Source organism: Macadamia integrifolia, chromosome 5 (genome assembly GCF_013358625.1).
Source record: "Macadamia integrifolia cultivar HAES 741 chromosome 5, SCU_Mint_v3, whole genome shotgun sequence".
NCBI lineage: Eukaryota > Viridiplantae > Streptophyta > Magnoliopsida > Proteales > Proteaceae > Macadamia > Macadamia integrifolia.
In genome coordinates, this window is record NC_056561.1 from 17,624,565 (window position 1) to 17,644,273 (window position 19,709).

Here is a 19,709-nt window from a genome sequence, read left to right on the forward strand (position 1 = left end):
GGGGGTGAGTATGGGCGAGTAGGCCGTGAAGATGATATTTCAGAAACATGTCGAGGTGGAGAATACGGCCGACTAGGTCGTGAAGAAGCCATAGATGTAACACTTGCCTGTGGCTTGCTAGATGACCTCTCTTGGGTAGGAGACTGTTGCCAAACGGAACTAGTACCTCGAGAAAAAGTATCTGCAAAATTTCTCCGATTGTATGGGCGTTTCAGACTTTCCTCAACCTGATATGCTACTTGTACGGCGTTTTCCATTGTAGGTAGTCGACTAGATGCAAGGGCAGAACTAAGTTGAGGGTGCAAACCATTGCGAAATTGGGCCACTAAGACTTCTTCATCCCACTCAAAGTCAGAACGAGTGGCCAAATAATAAAATCTAGCAACATACTCCTCAACGGTCAAATTCTCTTGTTTCAACTGTGCAAATCTGAGATGCATGCGTTGCTTGTAATCAGAAGGCAAGAATCACCGATTCATGACTTCATACATTTCAGCCCAAGTATTGACCAAACCAATGCCTCGGGTTCGGTTCTGTTGTTGTTGCTTGATCCACCAGACTCGAGCCGTGCCTTTCAGTTTGGCCTCTGCAAATAGGATCTTTCGAGCCTCAGTCAACACGTACCATCTGAAGAATGTATCTAAACTGTGAATCCAGTCAAGGTACAATTCTGGATTATTGTCTCCATAAAAATCAAGGACATCCAGTTTTGCTGCTCTTTCTGCTCTATCATCATGTCTACCAGTCCCATATGGTGGTGGAGGTGGTGGTGGTGGTGTATGATGTGGTGGTGGTGGTGGTGTTACTGGCAAATCCTGTGGAGTGGTGTTGGAAGAATCCCCAGACTGAATGGGACTCTTTCCTTTATCTGCTGCCACCAAACGATCAATAGAAACTTGCATAGATTCCACCATTGTCTTTAGGGACGTGACCATGTTAGTGAGAGCATCAAATTTTGTATCAGTTTCTCCTTTATAGGAATTCAGCTGTTGAACAACTTCACTATTGGCTACCATGGTGATGAGTAACAAAATAGCACTCAAAGAATAATGGTAGAATAGTAAATAACTGGAAGCTTAAAGGGCAGGGACAGAATAGTAAAATTTTTTTTTGGAAGTTCAAATTAAACCACAAAAGGGTGTGTCAGTCACTTGTGGGACAGGGGTTTGATTTGGAAATAAAAATATATGGGACAAAAGGGGAATAAAGGAGAAAGGGAGGGGTATTTTAGGAAATAAAAGATAAATAAAAAAAAGGGAACAAAAGGGGAATCGTGGGGGTGGGTTTTACCGACCAAGGAGTTTCTCCTTCTTGAAGATGGAACCAGAGGAGAAAGGTGGAAGCCCAAATCGAACCAGGTATGTTCCTCGCTCTCTCTCTTCTTCTTCGTCTTCTTCTTTCTTCTTCTAGCTTCGATCTCTCTCTCTTCTCGACTTTTCTTTCTTCTTGGTTCTTTTTTTCTTTTTTCTTTGCTGTCGGACACAGAGAGGAGGCGGCGGCTGCTGTCGGAAGGGGAAAAAAATGAGAGAGGAGGCTGCGGCTGCTGTCGGAAGGGAAAAAAATGAGAGAGGAGGCGGCGGCTGCTGTCGGAAGGGAAAAAAAAATGAGAGGAGGCAGCGGCAGGGGGTTCTGGGATTTTTTTTTGAAGATTTTTTTTTTTTTTGGTGTTCTCTATCACGGTAGAACCAAAAACAGAGAATGGGAAAAGGAAGAGAACGAAGGAGGATCCTTCGGCTCTGATACCAAGTTGATGGAGAACCCTTAGGGAAGGAAGGGGAAATCAGAGTAGAGATGGGGAAAAGGAGGATCACACTCACACATTCATTCAATAATCAAATTGCTCTCCAAATCTTCAATCGATTACAACCAATATATAGGAAAAGAGGAACATGAAATTAGAAACTTAACTGGAATGGAAACTAGCCTAAACTAGAAACAACTATAAAAAGGAAACCAAAGCAAGAAAATAAATCCTACTCTTACGTTCAAGTCTGGAAACTAAAAGTATGAAATAAAATACTAAGTAAACTACTAATTTTATTTCCAACCCTTGTTGGACCAAAACCCTGGGCTGGACCGGTTCTTCTTGGCTCTTGGCTTCCAAAGCCGGTCATACTGGTCCAACCAAGAAAGGGCAGCCGTATCTGCATCACTTACCCCCCCCAACTCTAAGTTCATCCCAGAGGTTCTTCCCTGCCCTACTGGCCCTCCATCAATTAGTACTAGAGCTGAAGGATCCTCTCCTTCGTTCTCTTTTCTTTCCAATCTTCTCTGTTCTGGTTTCTGCCAAGACTGAGAACAGAATCTGGAAAAAAAAACTCTCTGTTCAAAAATGGAAATCGAGCCACTCCCCTCAATCCCCTCCTTTCCCTCTCTTCATTACACCCATCTTCTTGTTCTTTGACATAACCTCTCGGTTTCTGTCCAGCACCCAAAAAAAAAAAAAATCCACCATCTTTCACCCACTCCATCCCATCGACCCTACTAAAATCCGCAAAGCAACCTCTCCGCCCTCTGTTTTTTCTTTCCCCCTTCGATCGAAACCCTCTTCTAGGGTTCTAGATTGTGAAAAAAAAAGGAGCAGCACAGCAGAAGAAGAAGAGAGTGAAGAAAGTGAAGAGAGAGAGAGACAAAGAGAAACATACCTGGTTCGAAGTTCTCCAGCAGGTCCTATCCTGGCTGGACTGACTTCCTTTGACATCGCCAGCCCTTGGAGTTCCTCCCTTTCCTCTTGTTGGCTCTCCTCTATTGAAGTAGTACAGCCCAACCCTCGTGGTTTCCTTGCTTCGATAGAGAAGTAATGCAGGAGTAGATTACAAGTAACTAACTCCGCAGTTTATATCCCCAAACAATTAAAATAGGAGCGAGAAACAAAGAAATAATACCATCAAATAAACCCTCAAGGATACAATACCCATATAGGAGCAAAATCAGCCCAAAACCTAACTCAATAGGAGAGGGAAAAACTTGTTATAGAGTTGGAGAGAGAGAGATGCGGCCAAGGCTATAGGAGTCCGATTGAGTTGCACTCTTGGGCGTAGATAGTCCCTAGGGAGGGTACAAAAACCCCCAAAGTTGAGAGGATTCTGACGGCTGGTTGTGAAGTTACAAGCTTTCTTGATTTTCTGACCTAAGAGAGAAAATTGAGAAGAACCTTCAAGAACAGCAACTAAATGCTTCCAACAGTGACTAGGTAAGGATCGTGGGACCCTTATGAAGCCTAGAATACCTTGAGTGAATACCTGGCTGAACAGAATACAGAAGAGAGAAAGATAAGAGATCGATCTCTCTCCTATTCCCACTAGGATTGTTGATCGGTTCTGATTTCTGGAGACTTTTATCAAAATCTGAACTATACCTCTTGAATGTTACAACAAATAAAATAAAAAGGAATAATAAAACAAATGGGGGGTTGAGAAGGGTGAAAGAGAATAAAGGAAGTGGCTATCTCAGCTGCTCTAAGCATTTAGTTGCAAACTTTCTTTCATAAATGCAAACTTTCTTTTATTCAAATCTGTCCAATAATGGAACATATGCCTCTCTATTTATAAAGGGGAAGTTTACAATCATACTAATACTAGGAGCTAGTTTCCCAATAGGACTAGATACTCCTACTACAACTAGGAATTCAAAATAGAACTAGGACTTGACTTTATGACTCCAACATGGAGTAGGACTAACTAACTAGTAGTCCATATAAGACTTTACAACCAACTAATGGTCTAATGGGCCTTTATTGAATTAAATAGCAACTAATTAAACTAATGAATAAAATCCCGTTTTCCTACCTTCTACCCATATTTTAGGCCTATTAAAGTGGTTCATTTCAAAGAAAACCCATAGGATCAAAGGCCCAACACATACATAAGACAACCTAAGGCTTATTTGCAATAAAATAAGCCCAAGTGACTTATCTACATCAAGAAGAGTCTTTTCTGGACTTCATCTCCAGTAAGGAACTACTCCCTTTGTGCGTCTACAGTGAAACCCCCAACCCCACGATCTCCTTTTTGTTCCTTCTTTTATTTTAAATTCTTTTGATTTTCCAGTATTGGCCCTCTATGCTCTCCTTGTCCGTAGTTATCCTTCTTTACACTTCATTCCAAGTATACCACTGTCCCATACGTGATATGTAGTTTAGGATTCTAATTGTTTTTCCTTATAATTGCCATTTGGCCACCCCCTTCTATATATCAAATTATTTACCGTTTAGCCACTAAGCCTTGTCTCGAGTGGTCCTTACCATAGTGGGCCAATGACAATCCCAAATACAAACTTAGACATGGAATCTTTTGTGTGTAAGTTCAGAGTGCGATTGCCCAATGGAAAGCTTTCTAATTTGTTGATTGATGAGCATAGTTGTCATGGTGCCAAGGCATTAGAGGGCTCCTTAAGCGCTTAGGCAACAAGTCGCCCGCCTTAAGGGGAACAAGGCAACCAAGTGTTATTTTTATTTTTCCTCTTTCCTAACATTATTTAGTATGTGACATATACCTTGTCTCATAAAAAATCAACATTAAGCCACATCAAGTCATCAAAAATCAAAATTTTAAGCCATCAAATCATAAAAAATCAACATTAAGTCATAAAAAATCAACATTTAGAGAAATTCATGTTCAATAATAATTTGATTGGTCAAATGATTTTATTTTTACATAAGACTTGTTGTATTAGGTATAGCATAAAACCAGCTTTCCAACAAGTCTAAGATTATTTAAATCTGAGTTGTAATAACAAAGTTATGTTCTGCTCAAACTTATTTTAAAATGCGCGAAACCGCGAACCCTGTTAAAATCGTCTGAATGAAAATAATTTATGGACATCAAAACAAAAGATTATCTTATCGACTTTTGGTTGTTAGCAATGTTTTACCATGATAAGATTTATAAAATTTTCATAATTGAGAAAAACCCCAACGTTTGAAAGTTGAAAATCGCCCCTATAACAAAAAATCCAGTTTTTGTTCTTGGATTGGGGTGTTCACTTTTTATCCTTTTAGAATTTGATTTTTAAACTATTTTTATTTGATTCAAACAGGGGGTATTTGCTTATTAATATAAATAATATTTTAAATAAATGAATGATGTTTGGCATAAATAAGTGCCAAAATATAAGGCGACATACAGTACAATAAGGCCAAAATCGCCTAGGCCCCAGGCGCACCGCCTGGACGCCACCTTGACAACTATGTTTATAAGCAATTAAATGGCAGTTTCATCTCAAGATCTGTGGTTGATATGTTGCCAAAGACCAATCAGAGTATTTCTGAGTCATATGATGGTGTATTCATTGAATTCTCTGTTTCTCATTATTATAATGGTGCTTTTTGTGAAGTGTTTGATTATCCTCAACACATCATTAAATTGGGTCAGGGTTGGTTGAAACTACGAGATGACATCCTTGATCATGACAAAAATTTGTGCACGATCTAGCTTTCCCACATGTCAGAAAATTGTTCTTCATGGATCGATTGACTCAAAGGTGGTACCAATAGTGCAACCACGGGACGAATTTAATGAGTCAACACAAGAGGAAGACCATCCAATTGTGGAAATATAACGATACTAAAAAATGAGAAAATTGTGGATCACGTAATGATGTACATCAGTGCAGAGCCGAGGATTCCCCCTTATGAGTTTGTTCTCCCCCATGATTTTCTAGACTTGAATGCAGTTCCAAAGCTTCATATCTTGGATTTTGTTCGCGTTGCAGACAAGGAGCAATTCACACCCTCTCGTGAGCTTTTATTGATACTCTTCTACAAAACTTGTATACGAGTTTTTCTAAACACTTGGTAGTTGATGCAGACACATACACATGGACCAATCCAAACCCATCTGGGTATCCAAACAGAGATGAACTAGATCCATATTTGAGTTTTTGGAATCTAATAGGATTTTAGGAAGCTTTATTTATTTAGGAATATTATTTAATATTCTATTTTAAGTAGGACTTAGAGTAGGATTTTAGAATCGATTTACTTGTTTCCTAATTTGAGTTTATTCCGTAGTCGAATAGGTTTCTCTTTAGTTTTTATTTTGAGATGGTTTTGTCTCCTATAAGTATGTAACCGATGGACAAGTTTTTGGACAGATTGAAGTTATGGTTGTCTCCTATAAGTATGTAACCTATGGGTTGATCTTCTTTGATTCTGTTCCCTTTGTTCTGTTATTGAGTGGGTTATTCACAACCTTTAAGGCGACCTTACCTGTAGAATCTCTGTTCGAAACCTTGCTGGATACAGATCTCCAAGTCAAATCCATCTCTTGGTTTGTTCTTCCGCTGGGTTTGATTGCAGATCTTTAAAACCCATGTGTTCTTTTGTTATTTTGGAAGTTTGATTGTTGGATTCAGCAGTCCTATGGGATATTAGTCTTTTCCTAGAGTTTGAGTTGGGTTGGTTGCGTGTTGGTTGAGTTTCATCAACTGAAACTAAGAGTTACTGCCGCAGTTCGGCTGGTTTCCTGTTCATATTATAAGGTTGAAGACAACATTGTGACATGTTTTTATGTAACCATATTTGTCTCTTTACCCTTTATTCTAATTCTTAGCCTTATTTTACTTTTGTTCCAAGTCTGCCTTCATCCTTTAACTCTTAATTTATTTCTTATCCTTTCCCCTATTTCTCTACCAAGTACCACATTGAAAATTCTGGTTAATTACCAGATTGCCATTACCCCTTATAATTGGCCTGTATTTCTTTGGGTGGGCCCCTAGTGTGACCCTAATTTTGGTTATTGAACCTGGGTTCTCATCACCAAGTCTTCACTACAAGTTTTTATTTTAATGAACCTCCAACTATCATAAATGAAGATTTAGCTCCATTTCTAAGCAATGTAGCTAATAGGTTTATTGTATACAGATTATTGAAGATGATGTCAAGGCAGATGAGTTGTGTACCAGAAGGGAATATGCAAGATGGCTAGTCAGAGCAAATTCGTTACTAGAAAGGTAATTGATACATGATTGTGGATAGAGGGACAGAATGGTGCTTCACATGACTAATTACTCTGAATAGATTTCATATACAAAATCTCAGTATTTGATATTTTTTATTTGTACTGTTTACATTGCATGAATAGGGATCCAAAACACCGGGTTGTTCCATCTGTTTTACTTGCTGGTTCTCATGTATGTGCATTTGATAACATAAGCATTGAAGACCCAGACTTCCACTACATTCAAGGTGAGGGTCTAGGTGATAATGTAAACTGTACAGTTTCTGTTCAGAAGGCATGCATGTGGAAGCAATTAAAAATTTGTCCATGAACTTGCAATGAACAGCCCTTGCAGAGGCTGGCATTGTTCTAAGCAAGCTATCGGGCAGTAACAACCGATTCTCTGATCAGGATGGTTTCAAAGGCCAAGAAGAGATTCATTTTTTCCCTGATAGGTATTCGCATTTACAAGATTTTTTTCTCTCTGATATGTTTTTCCTTCTGCTTGACTTAGTTATACCTGTCGCATTGTGGATAAGATTTATTTGGTGTTTCAGATTTATATCACGACTTGATCTAATTGACTGGAAGGCTCAGCTAGAATATTCGTCCATTGAAAGAATAGAAAAGAAGGTACTATTGATATTAGCTGTGTTGTTAAATTTGAAGAGACTAGTTATTTCTATTTGAGCTTCTCTTTGCTGGATCTAATTAAAAACTATGGAGATACATCTATTGGAAAAAAAAGAAAATGAAAAATACATATGTATGTGGTGATGTTAAATACAAGTTCTGTAGCTATCAAAGACTGACTTGTTTACAGTCCAGATATCAAGAACAGAACTTGGTTTTATGGATGTGAAGGAGATTAAACCTGACACAACCCCAGGGCTATACCTGGACATTTTGGCTGGTGACAAGGGCATATTGAGAAAAGTTTTTGGTATCTCTCTCTCTCTCTCTCTCTCTCTCTGTGATACGCTTGCACTTTTTTAATTAGTATAATTTTTTTAACCAGACTGTCCTTATTTAATCTGTACAAGGAAAAAAAAAAAAAGGGTCGACTTTCACAGTGGTTAGTGAAACCACTGTGTTTGGTGAAACTTCTACAGAATCAATAGATCAACTTAGTTTACTTTTTGACATCCACTGGGTTTTCCCAGTTTCACTTTTCCGATTTAGATAACCAATGATATTTTTAACAGTAAAATGTGTTGCCAGATTAGTGTTAACCCTTACATTACCCATTAAGAAATAGAAGAAAATGATGACCAAAATTCATGGGGAGAAGGTGATTTTGGCAACCCTGTCTTCATTTATGGCCATAGTTGTCAAGCCTTGCCATCCAGGTGCTTGGTCACCTAGGCGCCTTCTTGGTGTCATCTAGACCCCGTGACAACTATGTTTATGGCATAACCCATAATAACAGGACAAAAGGTTAGTGACTGTAAGGAAACAATTGCATAAGGATACTTTTTGTCTTTTAAGTATGTATAATACCTTTTAATATGGTCTTCTTGCCTGTCTGTTCAGTCTGTTGTCCCAATTATTGTGTTCCCTTTTTACTTTTTTTCCCCTCATCATTGGGATATTCCACGTACCACAACTTGGCTCCTTCACAAGTTGAAGCTTCTAAGTGGCTTTTTCTTTCTTTTTTCCTGATATTTAGGCCCCAAGGTGAGTGGAACTCATGACTTAATTTTGAGTTGTTGGTCTTTGCTATCTGAGCAACCCCATTGGGTTAAAGAAGCTTCTAAGTTAATGGTGCTTTTTGACAAGTCAGTTCTAGTTTCTTGGGACAAAAGTAATTCTCGCATCGCATTATTTATGTGTTGTGTTTTTACACACACAAATGCACATAGACCAGCATTCATTTAGGTACACGCCCATGAATGTGGTATGTATCTTCACGCAACTAAACATATTTATGCACTATGTCATCATTTATATTCTACAGGACAGATCAAGCGACTTCAACCTGGGAAACCTGTAACAAAAGCTCAAGCAGCAGTGACACTGACAAGTGGCAGGATGACAGAAGCCATTCATAGTGAACTATCAAGGATAGAAGCTGAGAATACATTGAGGATGGCGGAAATGGAACAAATCAAGATTGAGCTGCTTGGCAAGGGAGAGATACAGAAGTTTTGGGAAGAGAAGATGAATGAAGAGAAAGCACGTGGTGTCCTAATGGAAAAGGATTTTCTTGGTGCAGTTCATGATTTAGAACAGGAAAAGATTGTTCAAGATAAGAACATGGCCCGTCATTTGAAGGAGAAGGCAGCTCTGGACTGTCAAAGGCAATTGCTTTCCAGTCTCAAGGAAGAGGTAAATGAGATGTCTGAAAGACTTGGCAGTGACAAAACTAGTTTGATGGCCGAGAAACAGACCATAGAGGATATGCTCAATGCGCTACAGGCCAACCAGGAAGCCATCGTTGATGCCAAATCTATACTCGAAGCTGAGATAGAAGCTCTTCAGATTCTTAGGTGAATTCTTTATTGCGCTTATCTTCTGTTTCTTCTGTTGCAGTGAATGAAGGAAATTTTGCTTCTCTTGGTCTAGAAATTATTTATTGTTAGGCATTAATAAATAAGAACTTCAATGCTTTAGTATGAAAATTTTATGGTCCGAGTTAAGGGTGTGTTCCAATTTCCTTTGTTAGTTGTTCCCTATGCCATGGATAATCATTGTGATTTGGCTCCTCTCACCCACAAATGCAACTTATATGCAGGTCTTGGGTTGAGGACGAAGCAAAGAAAAACCAAGCACGTGCAAAGGTTCTTGAGGAGGTCGGTCGGAGGTGGAAGTGGGATGACCAAGCATCATTGTAACAGGCACATGCTGTCCTGAAAGTGGATGTAGGGAGTTGCAATAAGCCAAGCCTACGAGGGTGTCAGGAAATGACCAAACTCGATCCTTCTGATTGGTGAGATGCTTTGATTAGCTTTGCTAATTGTTTCATTTATTTCATTATATTTAACATCATATTGAACCAATGGAAGAAGAGGAGAAATTCACCCTCTTCCTTGTCATTGTTGTATTATCATTATAGGAATCAAAGAAAAGCGGAAGGATGCTTCTGAGGCCTCCGATTGATAATCATCTCTCTCCCAATTCCTTGATTACAGGTGGAATTGATTATTTTTTTGTAAGATTCTGGTTGGTAAATATTTCTAGAATCGATTCCAGAATAGACTGAGAACAGAAACTATGAAATGCCATTCTCTTCTTACTCATCCACCCACATAAGTGACCGTGGATGTCTCTCCTGCACTGGACAGTTTTGACACTTAAAAAAAATGCCACCCCTAAACAATTTAAACCAACCAATGGCAGCAGGAAACTTTTGTCCATCTTTTCCGTATGGTGGAGGGGGAAGAGAGCTTGTTAGGACATCTTTGTTTATCTTTTCAAATCTGTAATGTTGTATACATCATGATTATCATTTCCACTCGTCATAAGAATTCAGAAAATTAGACAAGAAAATTCAATATAGTTTAGACCATCTTTTTAGGAATCCTCAAGTGCTCTACCAATTTGAACTAAATTCACGTGAAGTTAAAATTGATTTGCAACAAAAGATTGAGAAATTAGGGAACAACAGAAACCTATATGACATTCCATGTACCATAGATGCTAATATTTGAAAGGAGAATCAATGATACAAGTTCATCAAGCCTCCATATATACAATCGGTTCTGCCCGAATCAAAACCAGATCAGTTCAATCAAATAACATTTAAATGCACTGAAGCATCACTCGATTAAAACCCATCCAACAAACAAAGGTCTATAAATTAGCTCCAACGATAGAAAATACAATACTAGATAGAGAAAATGAAAATTAATCAAATAAAAATAAAAGCAATCAATCATATATACAGGACCTTAGAGAACTGTGTATATATTGGAAGCTATAATAGATGGTTGATCTCAGTTGCTCATCAGTTAGCTGTTAGGGCTAGAACCGATCATGCTAAGTATTATGTAGATAGTGATTTTTCTCTTCTTTTTGGCTAGTAATATATTTCTTTTCTATCCTTAAAAAAAAGGAAGATTCCCTACACAGCGTAGTTGTATTCTTCTAGTGGCTACAAAGATAAATCTTGCTTTAGAATATCAAGCCTAAATGAGTTTATAGGTGAATAGAAGAGGAATTATAGAAGCTTACCCATTAAGAAAAATGATAAGAAGAATGTTATCTTCTAAAGTAGTTTATCATCACAATGGTTGCTCAGTTCAGCTGTTATCTGGAGCATAGTTAGTAAATTCGGATTTGGGAATTTTTTTTTTTTTTTGGTTTTTTTTTTAAATACTGTTTAAGTGGACCGAATAATTCGGTTTAATCCAATTCGGTCCGAATTATTCACGTTTTATATTCACTTTTGAAAAAATCGCGAATTTTACCGAATTTTATTTTTAATTCGGATTCGGTCAGAATTTTTGGTAAAATTCAGAAAAATTCGGTTTGGCCGAATAATTCACGAATTATTCGGCCGAATTGATAACACTGATCTGGAGTGAAAGCATTTCTTTATGATTTCCCACAGCATCTTTGGCCATAAGATATCCATGGCGATGGAATCATCTCAGGCCATTTACATCACAATGAGAATAATAGTAGAAATTAATTCATTTCCAAAAGCCTATGATAACATTTCTTATGAAAAAAAATAATCAATATGAGTCCATATTGGACTATCAACTTAAGCATTTATATGCTGCATAATTCAAAGAAATGATTTCATTCTAGTTGGCAACCAGATGCAGATTAAATTTTGTGAAAGAGGTGGTAAATATCTGCAAAATCACATAAATCTTACTCTGGGATGAGTGCTTTGTAACCAATTGGGAAATTTTAAAGGCATGGTTCTTAGGCTTCATTTGGTAGTCATTTTGTTACAGAAACGACGTTTCGTGTCAAAATTAGTTTTTTTTTTTCAGTTTTTGTGTTAAAAATTCATTTTAAAACAGAAAATGGTGTTAAGTGAACCTGTTTCAGAAACAGTTTCAGAATTGAAAAATAATAGTTGTGGCTTTTGGTAAAACCGTTCTGAAACAATTTTTTATAGATAATAATTACATAAATGTCACTAATTAAAAGACTAGCATAAATTAATCATCTTTCTGGATAATATTAAAGCACGTTACAGAAATGTCATTGAAGTTACACACATAACAGTACATTATAAGAACATTTTTGCAAAATAAGATTGTCATAATATTGAATTTAAGATTGTATAATATGCACAGCTTTGACTTTGGAAGTACCACTAAATAAGGTGCTACTCTTTGCAAAATTAATGTGTTTGCAAGAAAGGTCTTCAAAAGGTGAAAGGAATGACTTGAGGTAGACACATCCTCGATAGTAGCTCCCCAGAAAAGAAGGGTATCATAGGCAAAAAGAAGGTGTGTAATTTTGATTGCTTTCCGACTGATTTTGTTACCCTTGAACAAACTAAGATCCCTATTAGACTAAAGTAGGATGGAAAAACATTCTATGAATATAATGAAAATGTCAAGGCTTATTAAGGGCAGCCTTGCCGGATCCCCTTGGATGTATCAAAAATGTTAAAATAACACCCCTTAATCTTGATAGAGAAAGCGCAAGTGAAAAGCTTGTAGATCATGTCAGACTAATGGTCATCAAAACCTAAATATTCAAAAATTGCCCAAACAAAGCTCCATTCAAGTCTTTCATATGCCTTGAACATGTTAAGTTTGAGGGCCAAAAGCCCAACTATTTTTTTCTTTTTTCTCAGATAATGGTAGATTTCCTAGGCTATAATATTGTTATTTGAGACCTGCAGGCCTTTCACTAAGGCAATTTGATATGAGAAGATGGTAGTGTTAATAAAAGGTTTAATTTTGCTTGCCGCAAACACATTATCTTACTTTGGGATCACAATAATGAGGGTGTGATTGAGGACGATAGGGTTAAGGTCAAATCCTAAGGATGGTATGGAGAGAAGCGTTAGGGAAGGAAGACAACCAGTTAGGACATCCTAAGCACTGGTCAAGGTGTTCCATTATACAATTGGGAGGTTTTTGTTTATTTGACTAGGTAAACCAAGAACCAAGTGGGAGGGAGTTCATCAAAAGAGAGAAAGTGATGAGATTTTGAAGCTTATGGGCTGAAAATATGGGAAGGGAAAATTAGTTTACCGCCAAATTTATCCTTGGATTTAATAATCTGATTGCAATCACCAATAATCAAGAAAGTGATTGAAACAATGTCTCTCTCTCTCTCTCTCTCAGAGGTGCCCATTGAATTCATTTGCTTTTGGTTTAATATGGTATCGATAGCATTAGCTGTTTTATCAGTTTGTAGGTCCCTGATTATAAGTTCCCGCTGACCACTGCCTACAGGAACCAAGCTATCTATCGCTTTTAAGCCTTGTTCACATAGGATTGTGCACTAACCCTTGTTTGCATAGGATCGTGCGCAGATTTACGTTCAATAATCCCAGGGCTTTAGCTACAGATGATTAATTTGAGACCCAGTGGAAGTGGGGATGATGTCTAGCGGATTTCCAACTCCTGGAAAAAAATCGGCTTCGTCTACCTGGGACTTGGTGAGATCGAGAGCCCCTTTTAACCCCTATTATCTATAGGTTAGTCTAGTGTAGCCGAGCTATCCCTCTGCATTGTTTTACTGGTTGGAGACCTTCATCCAATTCTGTTCCTATCCAGGAGTTTCTTTCCTGAAGAAATTTGTCAATCCCAAATTGCTCCCATTGTTAGAATTCCTTTAAACGTGTCAACCATTTATTCTTTTCATGTCCTTTTTCCAATTTTGTTTGGAAATGAATCCTTAGAAAGTGCTAGCCAACTCCAAGAGTCATCCTCACTTTTGACAGAGAATAGAGGTGGATCAAAACAGCTTCAATGGAAAATCAATTAACGATTCGATAGGTAAGCTAGCCTTCTCTACAATGACTCATCACATCTAGTGAGAAAGGAATAAAAAGGAGGACAACGTTCTAACACAATATCAAGCAAATCTAGGATAATATTACTTTTAAGATTGGAAATAAAATCCTTCTTAATTGTATAGTTTGCCAGACTCAAATAAGAATTAAGTATATTGTCCTCTCTTGGGATCTTTCACTCGTTGACCCACCCCCACTCCCCACTCCTAGTTTTGATGTACCCCTCCCTTTGTGGTGATTGTTTCATCCCCCAAGGTTTTATTGTATCATCCCCTTTTCTGGTTGTTTTAGTTAGTTGACTTCGAGCTTTTCCTTGGTTCTGCCGATCTGTTTGTTTTCTATCCACATTTTTTTTCTGTTTTTATATATATTTTGATTTCAACAGAAAAAAAAAAAAAAAAAAAAAAAAAAAGCTGCCCTGTTAAGAAGAGATGTTATAACAAGAGAAGCAGTGAAGATAATAAACGTTACACTTTTCCCAAGAAATAGACAGAAAACATAATCAAAGTTGACCCAGTATTTAAGTAAATTAAGTCATTCAAAATGTGATGTGTCTAAGATTTTCATTGTCCTCTAAATGGAAAACATATAACACGCATAACAAAGTCAATTCTGAAATAAAAACAAATTAATAAACAAGGAAACATGCATTGATAAGAGGGAAGGAAAATGTGAAAAGGGCTTACCCAAAACATGGTAATCCATATAATGAAATGAAGTGCACTAGAAACTATCCAGAATCCAAGAAACTCCAAACCAAACCCCCCGTTGTTTATTAAGAGAGATTTGAAATGGGAGCCACAAAAAGGGTATTAAAATATTCACATTTCTCACCTTCCTAGAAGATATTTCCCAATAATGTCCGTCAAGAAATATACTACACAATCCAAGCAGACCCACCGTTCACCAACAAATTAGAAATTAAAATATCGACTACATTAAGTCACTTTACTAGTCCTCCCTTTTGTTAAGTGAGCCATGAATTCTCAAGCATTGTACCTCTGAACGTCTCCTTGATTTGGTAAGTGATCCTTCACCCCACCCTGAGACGAATCTTGTCCACCCATAGCACTTGTTTGCATTGCCGACTGCCTCTGGGTCCAACTGTCTCTTTGCACTGGTTCTCTTCTTTCAACCTGCATTGTCTCTCGGCGCCTATCATACCTTGGGCGTGGTCTGTTTCTGGTTTGCTGCCTCTCGTTGAACCTGAATTGTGGTCTATGGATGACTTTCCCGTCGATGAACAAATCGCCTAATTAAATATCAAGGACAAGGATAAGTATTCTCAAAATCTTCTACAACTTACCATACAGCTTCAACTGAAATGAAAAATATTTGGTCATTAAATTTATTACTCATCCATGTAGTACCCACCTCCATAATCTTTGTTGGGAACATCAAGATATGAATCAGGCAACACCCAAAGAACACCAGGTAGTCCTATACATGAAAAAAAAATATCAAGAGACCATGCTGCTTAATCACCCAGTATCCAAATCAAAACAAAAAATGAACATCACCCTTAAACCCTACAACCTAGGATTTAATACCTTTAACCTTGTAAGAAAGCTCTTCAGATATCAAAGCACCAAAGCCGGTATATGTGGTTGTGCAAACCGAGTAAATCTTCTTCTTTGCCTCCTCTTCACTGATAAATGCAAAAAGCATAGAGACAATGAGACAGCTTGAAAGACTGAAACGAATTGAAGCAGCTAAGATCAAAGATGAGGAAGTAAAATTTGTATAGCACCTTCCAACAACAGCAGTGAGTGTCTTGATGTATGCTGCTATCATCTCATCCTCAGAGGGCTTGGGGTCTTGATTGAATTCCATGACGATGAGCCAATGCTCATAGTCACAGCCATCAAGAAGAATCGTCTCTTTGGGGGGTCTGTTGCTCCAGTTGGGAGAAGGATCATTCAAGGGGGAATACCCTGATCCAGATGTTTTTGGCCGGTTCGGGATTCTCCTGGACTCAGGAGAGAATTGCTGATTCTGCTTCCCAAGGACAGCTAATGCCAATCGAGGATGAATAGGAGATGTTAACGATGAAGAAGAGAGAGCTCGAGAGAGGAAAGATCCTAGAGTGCGTCTGGTCAAGAGAGCCATAGCTGTGCTTAACTTTGTCTAGCCTCCTAGAAACGTTCCCCTTCTGATATGCTCCGGCTGTAACAATTTTTGGTAAGTCTTCTCTCATTTTGCATTTCTAAATTGGTCACAGGTTGAGAAATGACATTATATCACTATATATTGTAGGCAGTCCCATAGAAAAAAAAATATCTTGATTCTTGAGAGCACACACATACCTGCCGTGTGGCGGTTTGGATGATCAAATTTTTGTAGACACAGAGAGCCCAAGGTCCCTTGCTCGCATGTCAAGTTTCAGCCCAAGTGGATTTCTACCATGTGGCAAAATAAAGCATAAAAAAAATTTAATTACTGGGAAGGTGCATGAATAACTAGGGGTGGATGGAGGCTATAGGATTAAAATTGAGTATAAAAGATGCGTGCCCAAAATTCAAACCACTTCCAAGATCCAATGGTCAAATTTTCCAGATTCAACCTTCCATGTGGCACAAATGAAGTGTGCTGTCATGAGATACATTTCCAAAAATCCATATTTTCCGTTGCTTGGAATTGATCATTAAAGAAGACAAGCATGGGACGAAAAGAGCAATGGACTGAGGGTCCCTGTTCATCCTTGGCGGCGGCTGCAGCAGCAGCCACTCTTTTCCTGCCTGGGCTGAGCAAAGCATTAGCAAGAAACCAGAATAGTTCAGTTTCAGATTTAGAACCAGAATCGAGAATCGAAACCGAAAGCATGGTTTAAAATCGAACCGAGCAGAATAGTTCAGTTTCAGATGAGTAAAAATCATGGGTTTGACTCGAATGGAATAAAGTACAGACAGGAAAAAGATCGCTGCTGCCAACGACTTTAACTTCACTTTGAATAGCGTGGGTGAGTTGCTCTTCTTGTAATAGTGATTTCCTTCCATTATGTTGAGATCTTGTTGCTCCAATTGCTGTCATACTATGATTTCTGTAAAGTTCTACTCTATGGAAACATAAACACAAGCAATATCCAACATGAGGCAGATGTTAAAGCTTCCCTATACAGAATAAGAAACTTGTATTCGTGAGGAAAGATAATTGGGTTTATAGCATCCATCTGATTACAGACAAGACCTCTTGACAAAAGGAGTTGATGGGGATAATAATCTTGCAAACAAGATCAGTGAAGGCATATTACTGTTGCTATGCATGCATCAATTGACACATGATGCTGCACTTGACCCACTGTGCACCACAATGTACTTATGAGCATGTTTGATCTGGTGCCAGCAATGTATATAATGGTTCCTGAGGCTGCTTATATGGGTTTGATTTGGAAGGGAGAAGTGGGCAAACAAAGAGGAAGGTCCAGCCTCCAAAGAATTTGATATGTGACAAATTTACATTTCCTAAACATCATTTTTCCACGTGTAAATAAATTAAAAACAATGCCAGTATATCATTAAAAACAATGCTAATAATGTAAACCGTATGGCTTTCACAGTGTAAATAAATTAAAAACAATGCTAATAATATAAAAATCCATGCAACCAGTCCAATCCCAACCTTAATCAGACAAGATAGCAGAGGTATCAAGCACACAGGAATTAATCAAATTCAAGATCTACTCAAGACCTCATTTCTGTACATCTCCAAACAACAATCTGTCGAGAGAGAGAGATGACCTTCTCTGTAAATTGGGTTGGGGCTCAAACGTAGCCTAATATGAGCAAAATTCCTTCAACACTTCCCTTTGGTCTGCTATTAAAGGACTTGTGAAAAAAGGGTCTTAGGGCTTTGTGAAAAACAACCAAAGGAAAAAAAAATTAGGGTCTTTTGAAAACAAGTATGTAAAAGATGAATAATAGTTGCAGGGATGAAGAAGAAGATCGAAGGAGAAGAATGTCCGACTTACTTGAGAGGTCGTTTCAACGATTCCGAATGCCACAGACGAGGTTCCCTTCGGCTTTCTTGTTTCTCTCCCTGTACTCGTACCAGAGATGTCTTCAACTAGGGTTTACGGCAAACAAGAAGCAGAGCAGGTTGAAGTTATCTCTGTTTTGCCAATGACATAAAAGAACCCGTTTGATAACGTTTAATTGGAGGTATTTGATAAATTATATTCTTGAAAGTTGATAGTAACCAGCGAAAAAATGACCACGAATCGTTTTTAAAAATGGCGCCTGGGTCGTTTCTTGAACTATAAATGGTTAGAAATTTCAATTTCTATTTCTGAAAATAAATGAAACAAAACAGTTTTATCAAACGCCTTTTGTTCCGTTTCTATCCAAAAACAATAGAAATACGTTTCTTGAAACGTTATCAAACAGACCCATAAACATCAAGGTTGCGTGTTTGGCAGTCATCCACAGAAACGTTTCCGTTCCATGAGAACAAAAAAGTGGAATAAGCTTTTGGTGTCAATTTGGTGTTTTCTGTCTTTTAGGAATGAAAAGGGCAAAAAATGCAAGAAACTTAAATTGATAGAATGACGAAACCTTGTTCTGTCATTTCGGTTTCGTTCCAAAAACCAAAAAAGTGAACAACTACATTATCGTTCATGAAACAGCTTCACCAAACACCAATATTTTTTTTTTAAACAACATTTTTTGACACAAACTACAAAATATGTTTTTGACATGAAACGTCATTTTTGGAACTGAATGACCACCAAACGCAGCTTTGATGTTTGAAGAAAAATTTAAAAGAAAAAGAATCAAAAACCAATTCACCAGTATGAGAAAGTCAATAACATAATACATGTAATCATGGTCTGAAATATCTCCGATATTGATACGATACCCTTCGATACGTATCTTAAATTTAACCTATCGATATGATGATCGATACCAATACTTTAATCCTTGATCTTTAGCATATCTTAGTGTATCTCTGAAATGATATGAAACCCTCCAATATGTATCTTAAATTTAACCGATCAATATGACAATCGATATCGATACTTTAATCCTTACCTATAATAGACTTATTGAATTTGCACAAGAAAAGATAACCAAATCCACACACCCCTTTACAACTTGCTGAGTCAACTGAGTATTATGAATGACAATATTCCCTGTTCCACACGAATTAAATTTCTCACAAATGGCCAAGGTGTGATTCACTCAGTTACTACTAGGAAACATGGTTTCATCAATTACAGCACAAGTGCGAAAAAATTCAACTAATTGGTCCAGTACATGGGATTGGAGAAAAAGGTTCCACATTTTGGCCTCTTCCGTGTAATCAACAGTAAGAAATATGAACAATGGTAGGTTACTTTTTCTTTTTTGATGGGGTGTAAATGCCTTTGTTGCTTAACACTCGAAGCATCCATGCACCACACCAAAATCCACCAACATTTATGAATAGACGAGTGAAAAACAAGAAGTTGGAAACCCCCCACCATTTAAATTAAAAAAAAAAAAAAGAAGAAGAAGAAAAGAAACTTGGACATTTGGTTCAAATTGTCGGAAGAGTAATTAAAGTCAAGTTGGCAATTGTAAGATTAAAGAATGATAAATAGAATACATTACCAAAAAATGAATGATAAATAGAATAACTCAAACATTCCATTAACAACCATGTTGCAACATACACTTACAATAGAATAAGAAAGGGTTCTTTGAGCAAGCAGCACAAGGGAGCACACTAATAGGGTGCAATAGAACAACAAAGTACATAGGAGGAAATTTCATACAAGAAAGAGAGCCACAAGGTGCTAATGTATCCTAGTATGACTACTTAGAGTGTCAACAAATCCCAGCCAGACCAAGCCCGCTTGT

The 19,709-nt window shown here is 37.7% G+C and overlaps 2 protein-coding genes across 5 annotated transcripts in view; one reads left to right on the forward strand and one right to left on the reverse strand.

Annotated features, from left to right (window-relative positions):
- The window catches only part of LOC122079619, a 72,746-nt gene extending 62,561 nt beyond the window's left edge, over positions 1 to 10,185 (forward strand). The window contains exons 5-12 of one of the 2 annotated variants that reach the window (XR_006140474.1): positions 6,863 to 6,951; positions 7,083 to 7,186; positions 7,285 to 7,393; positions 7,496 to 7,571; positions 7,767 to 7,881; positions 8,896 to 9,427; positions 9,673 to 9,867; positions 9,994 to 10,185. Coding sequence is in view for 1 of the 2 variants with exons in the window: in XM_042646237.1 (XP_042502171.1) it covers positions 6,863 to 6,951; positions 7,083 to 7,186; positions 7,285 to 7,393; positions 7,496 to 7,571; positions 7,767 to 7,881; positions 8,896 to 9,427; positions 9,673 to 9,772 (1,125 nt within the window). In the remaining variant the exon portion in view is untranslated. Of the gene's footprint in view, positions 1 to 6,862; positions 6,952 to 7,082; positions 7,187 to 7,284; positions 7,394 to 7,495; positions 7,572 to 7,766; positions 7,882 to 8,895; positions 9,428 to 9,672 lie in introns of both variants that reach the window. The other variant, XM_042646237.1, reaches the window with a different exon arrangement.
- Positions 10,186 to 14,554: 4,369 nt separating this feature from the next.
- Positions 14,555 to 18,042, reverse strand: LOC122079621 (multiple organellar RNA editing factor 3, mitochondrial). 3 transcript variants are annotated; one of them, XM_042646240.1, is made up of 6 exons: positions 17,840 to 18,042; positions 16,179 to 16,236; positions 15,623 to 16,038; positions 15,423 to 15,520; positions 15,247 to 15,312; positions 14,555 to 15,124 (listed from the first exon to the last, which is right to left on the reverse strand). In XM_042646240.1, exons 3-6 carry the CDS (start codon positions 15,979 to 15,981, stop codon positions 14,859 to 14,861), a joined length of 789 nt encoding a protein of 262 aa, XP_042502174.1. In that variant the 5' UTR covers positions 15,982 to 16,038; positions 16,179 to 16,236; positions 17,840 to 18,042; the 3' UTR covers positions 14,555 to 14,858. The 3 variants fall into 3 exon arrangements, with proteins under 3 accessions (XP_042502174.1, XP_042502173.1, XP_042502175.1); XM_042646239.1 differs by having other exon boundaries at positions 16,179 to 16,271; XM_042646241.1 differs by lacking the exon at positions 16,179 to 16,236.
- Between the last annotated feature and the right edge of the window lie 1,667 nt (positions 18,043 to 19,709).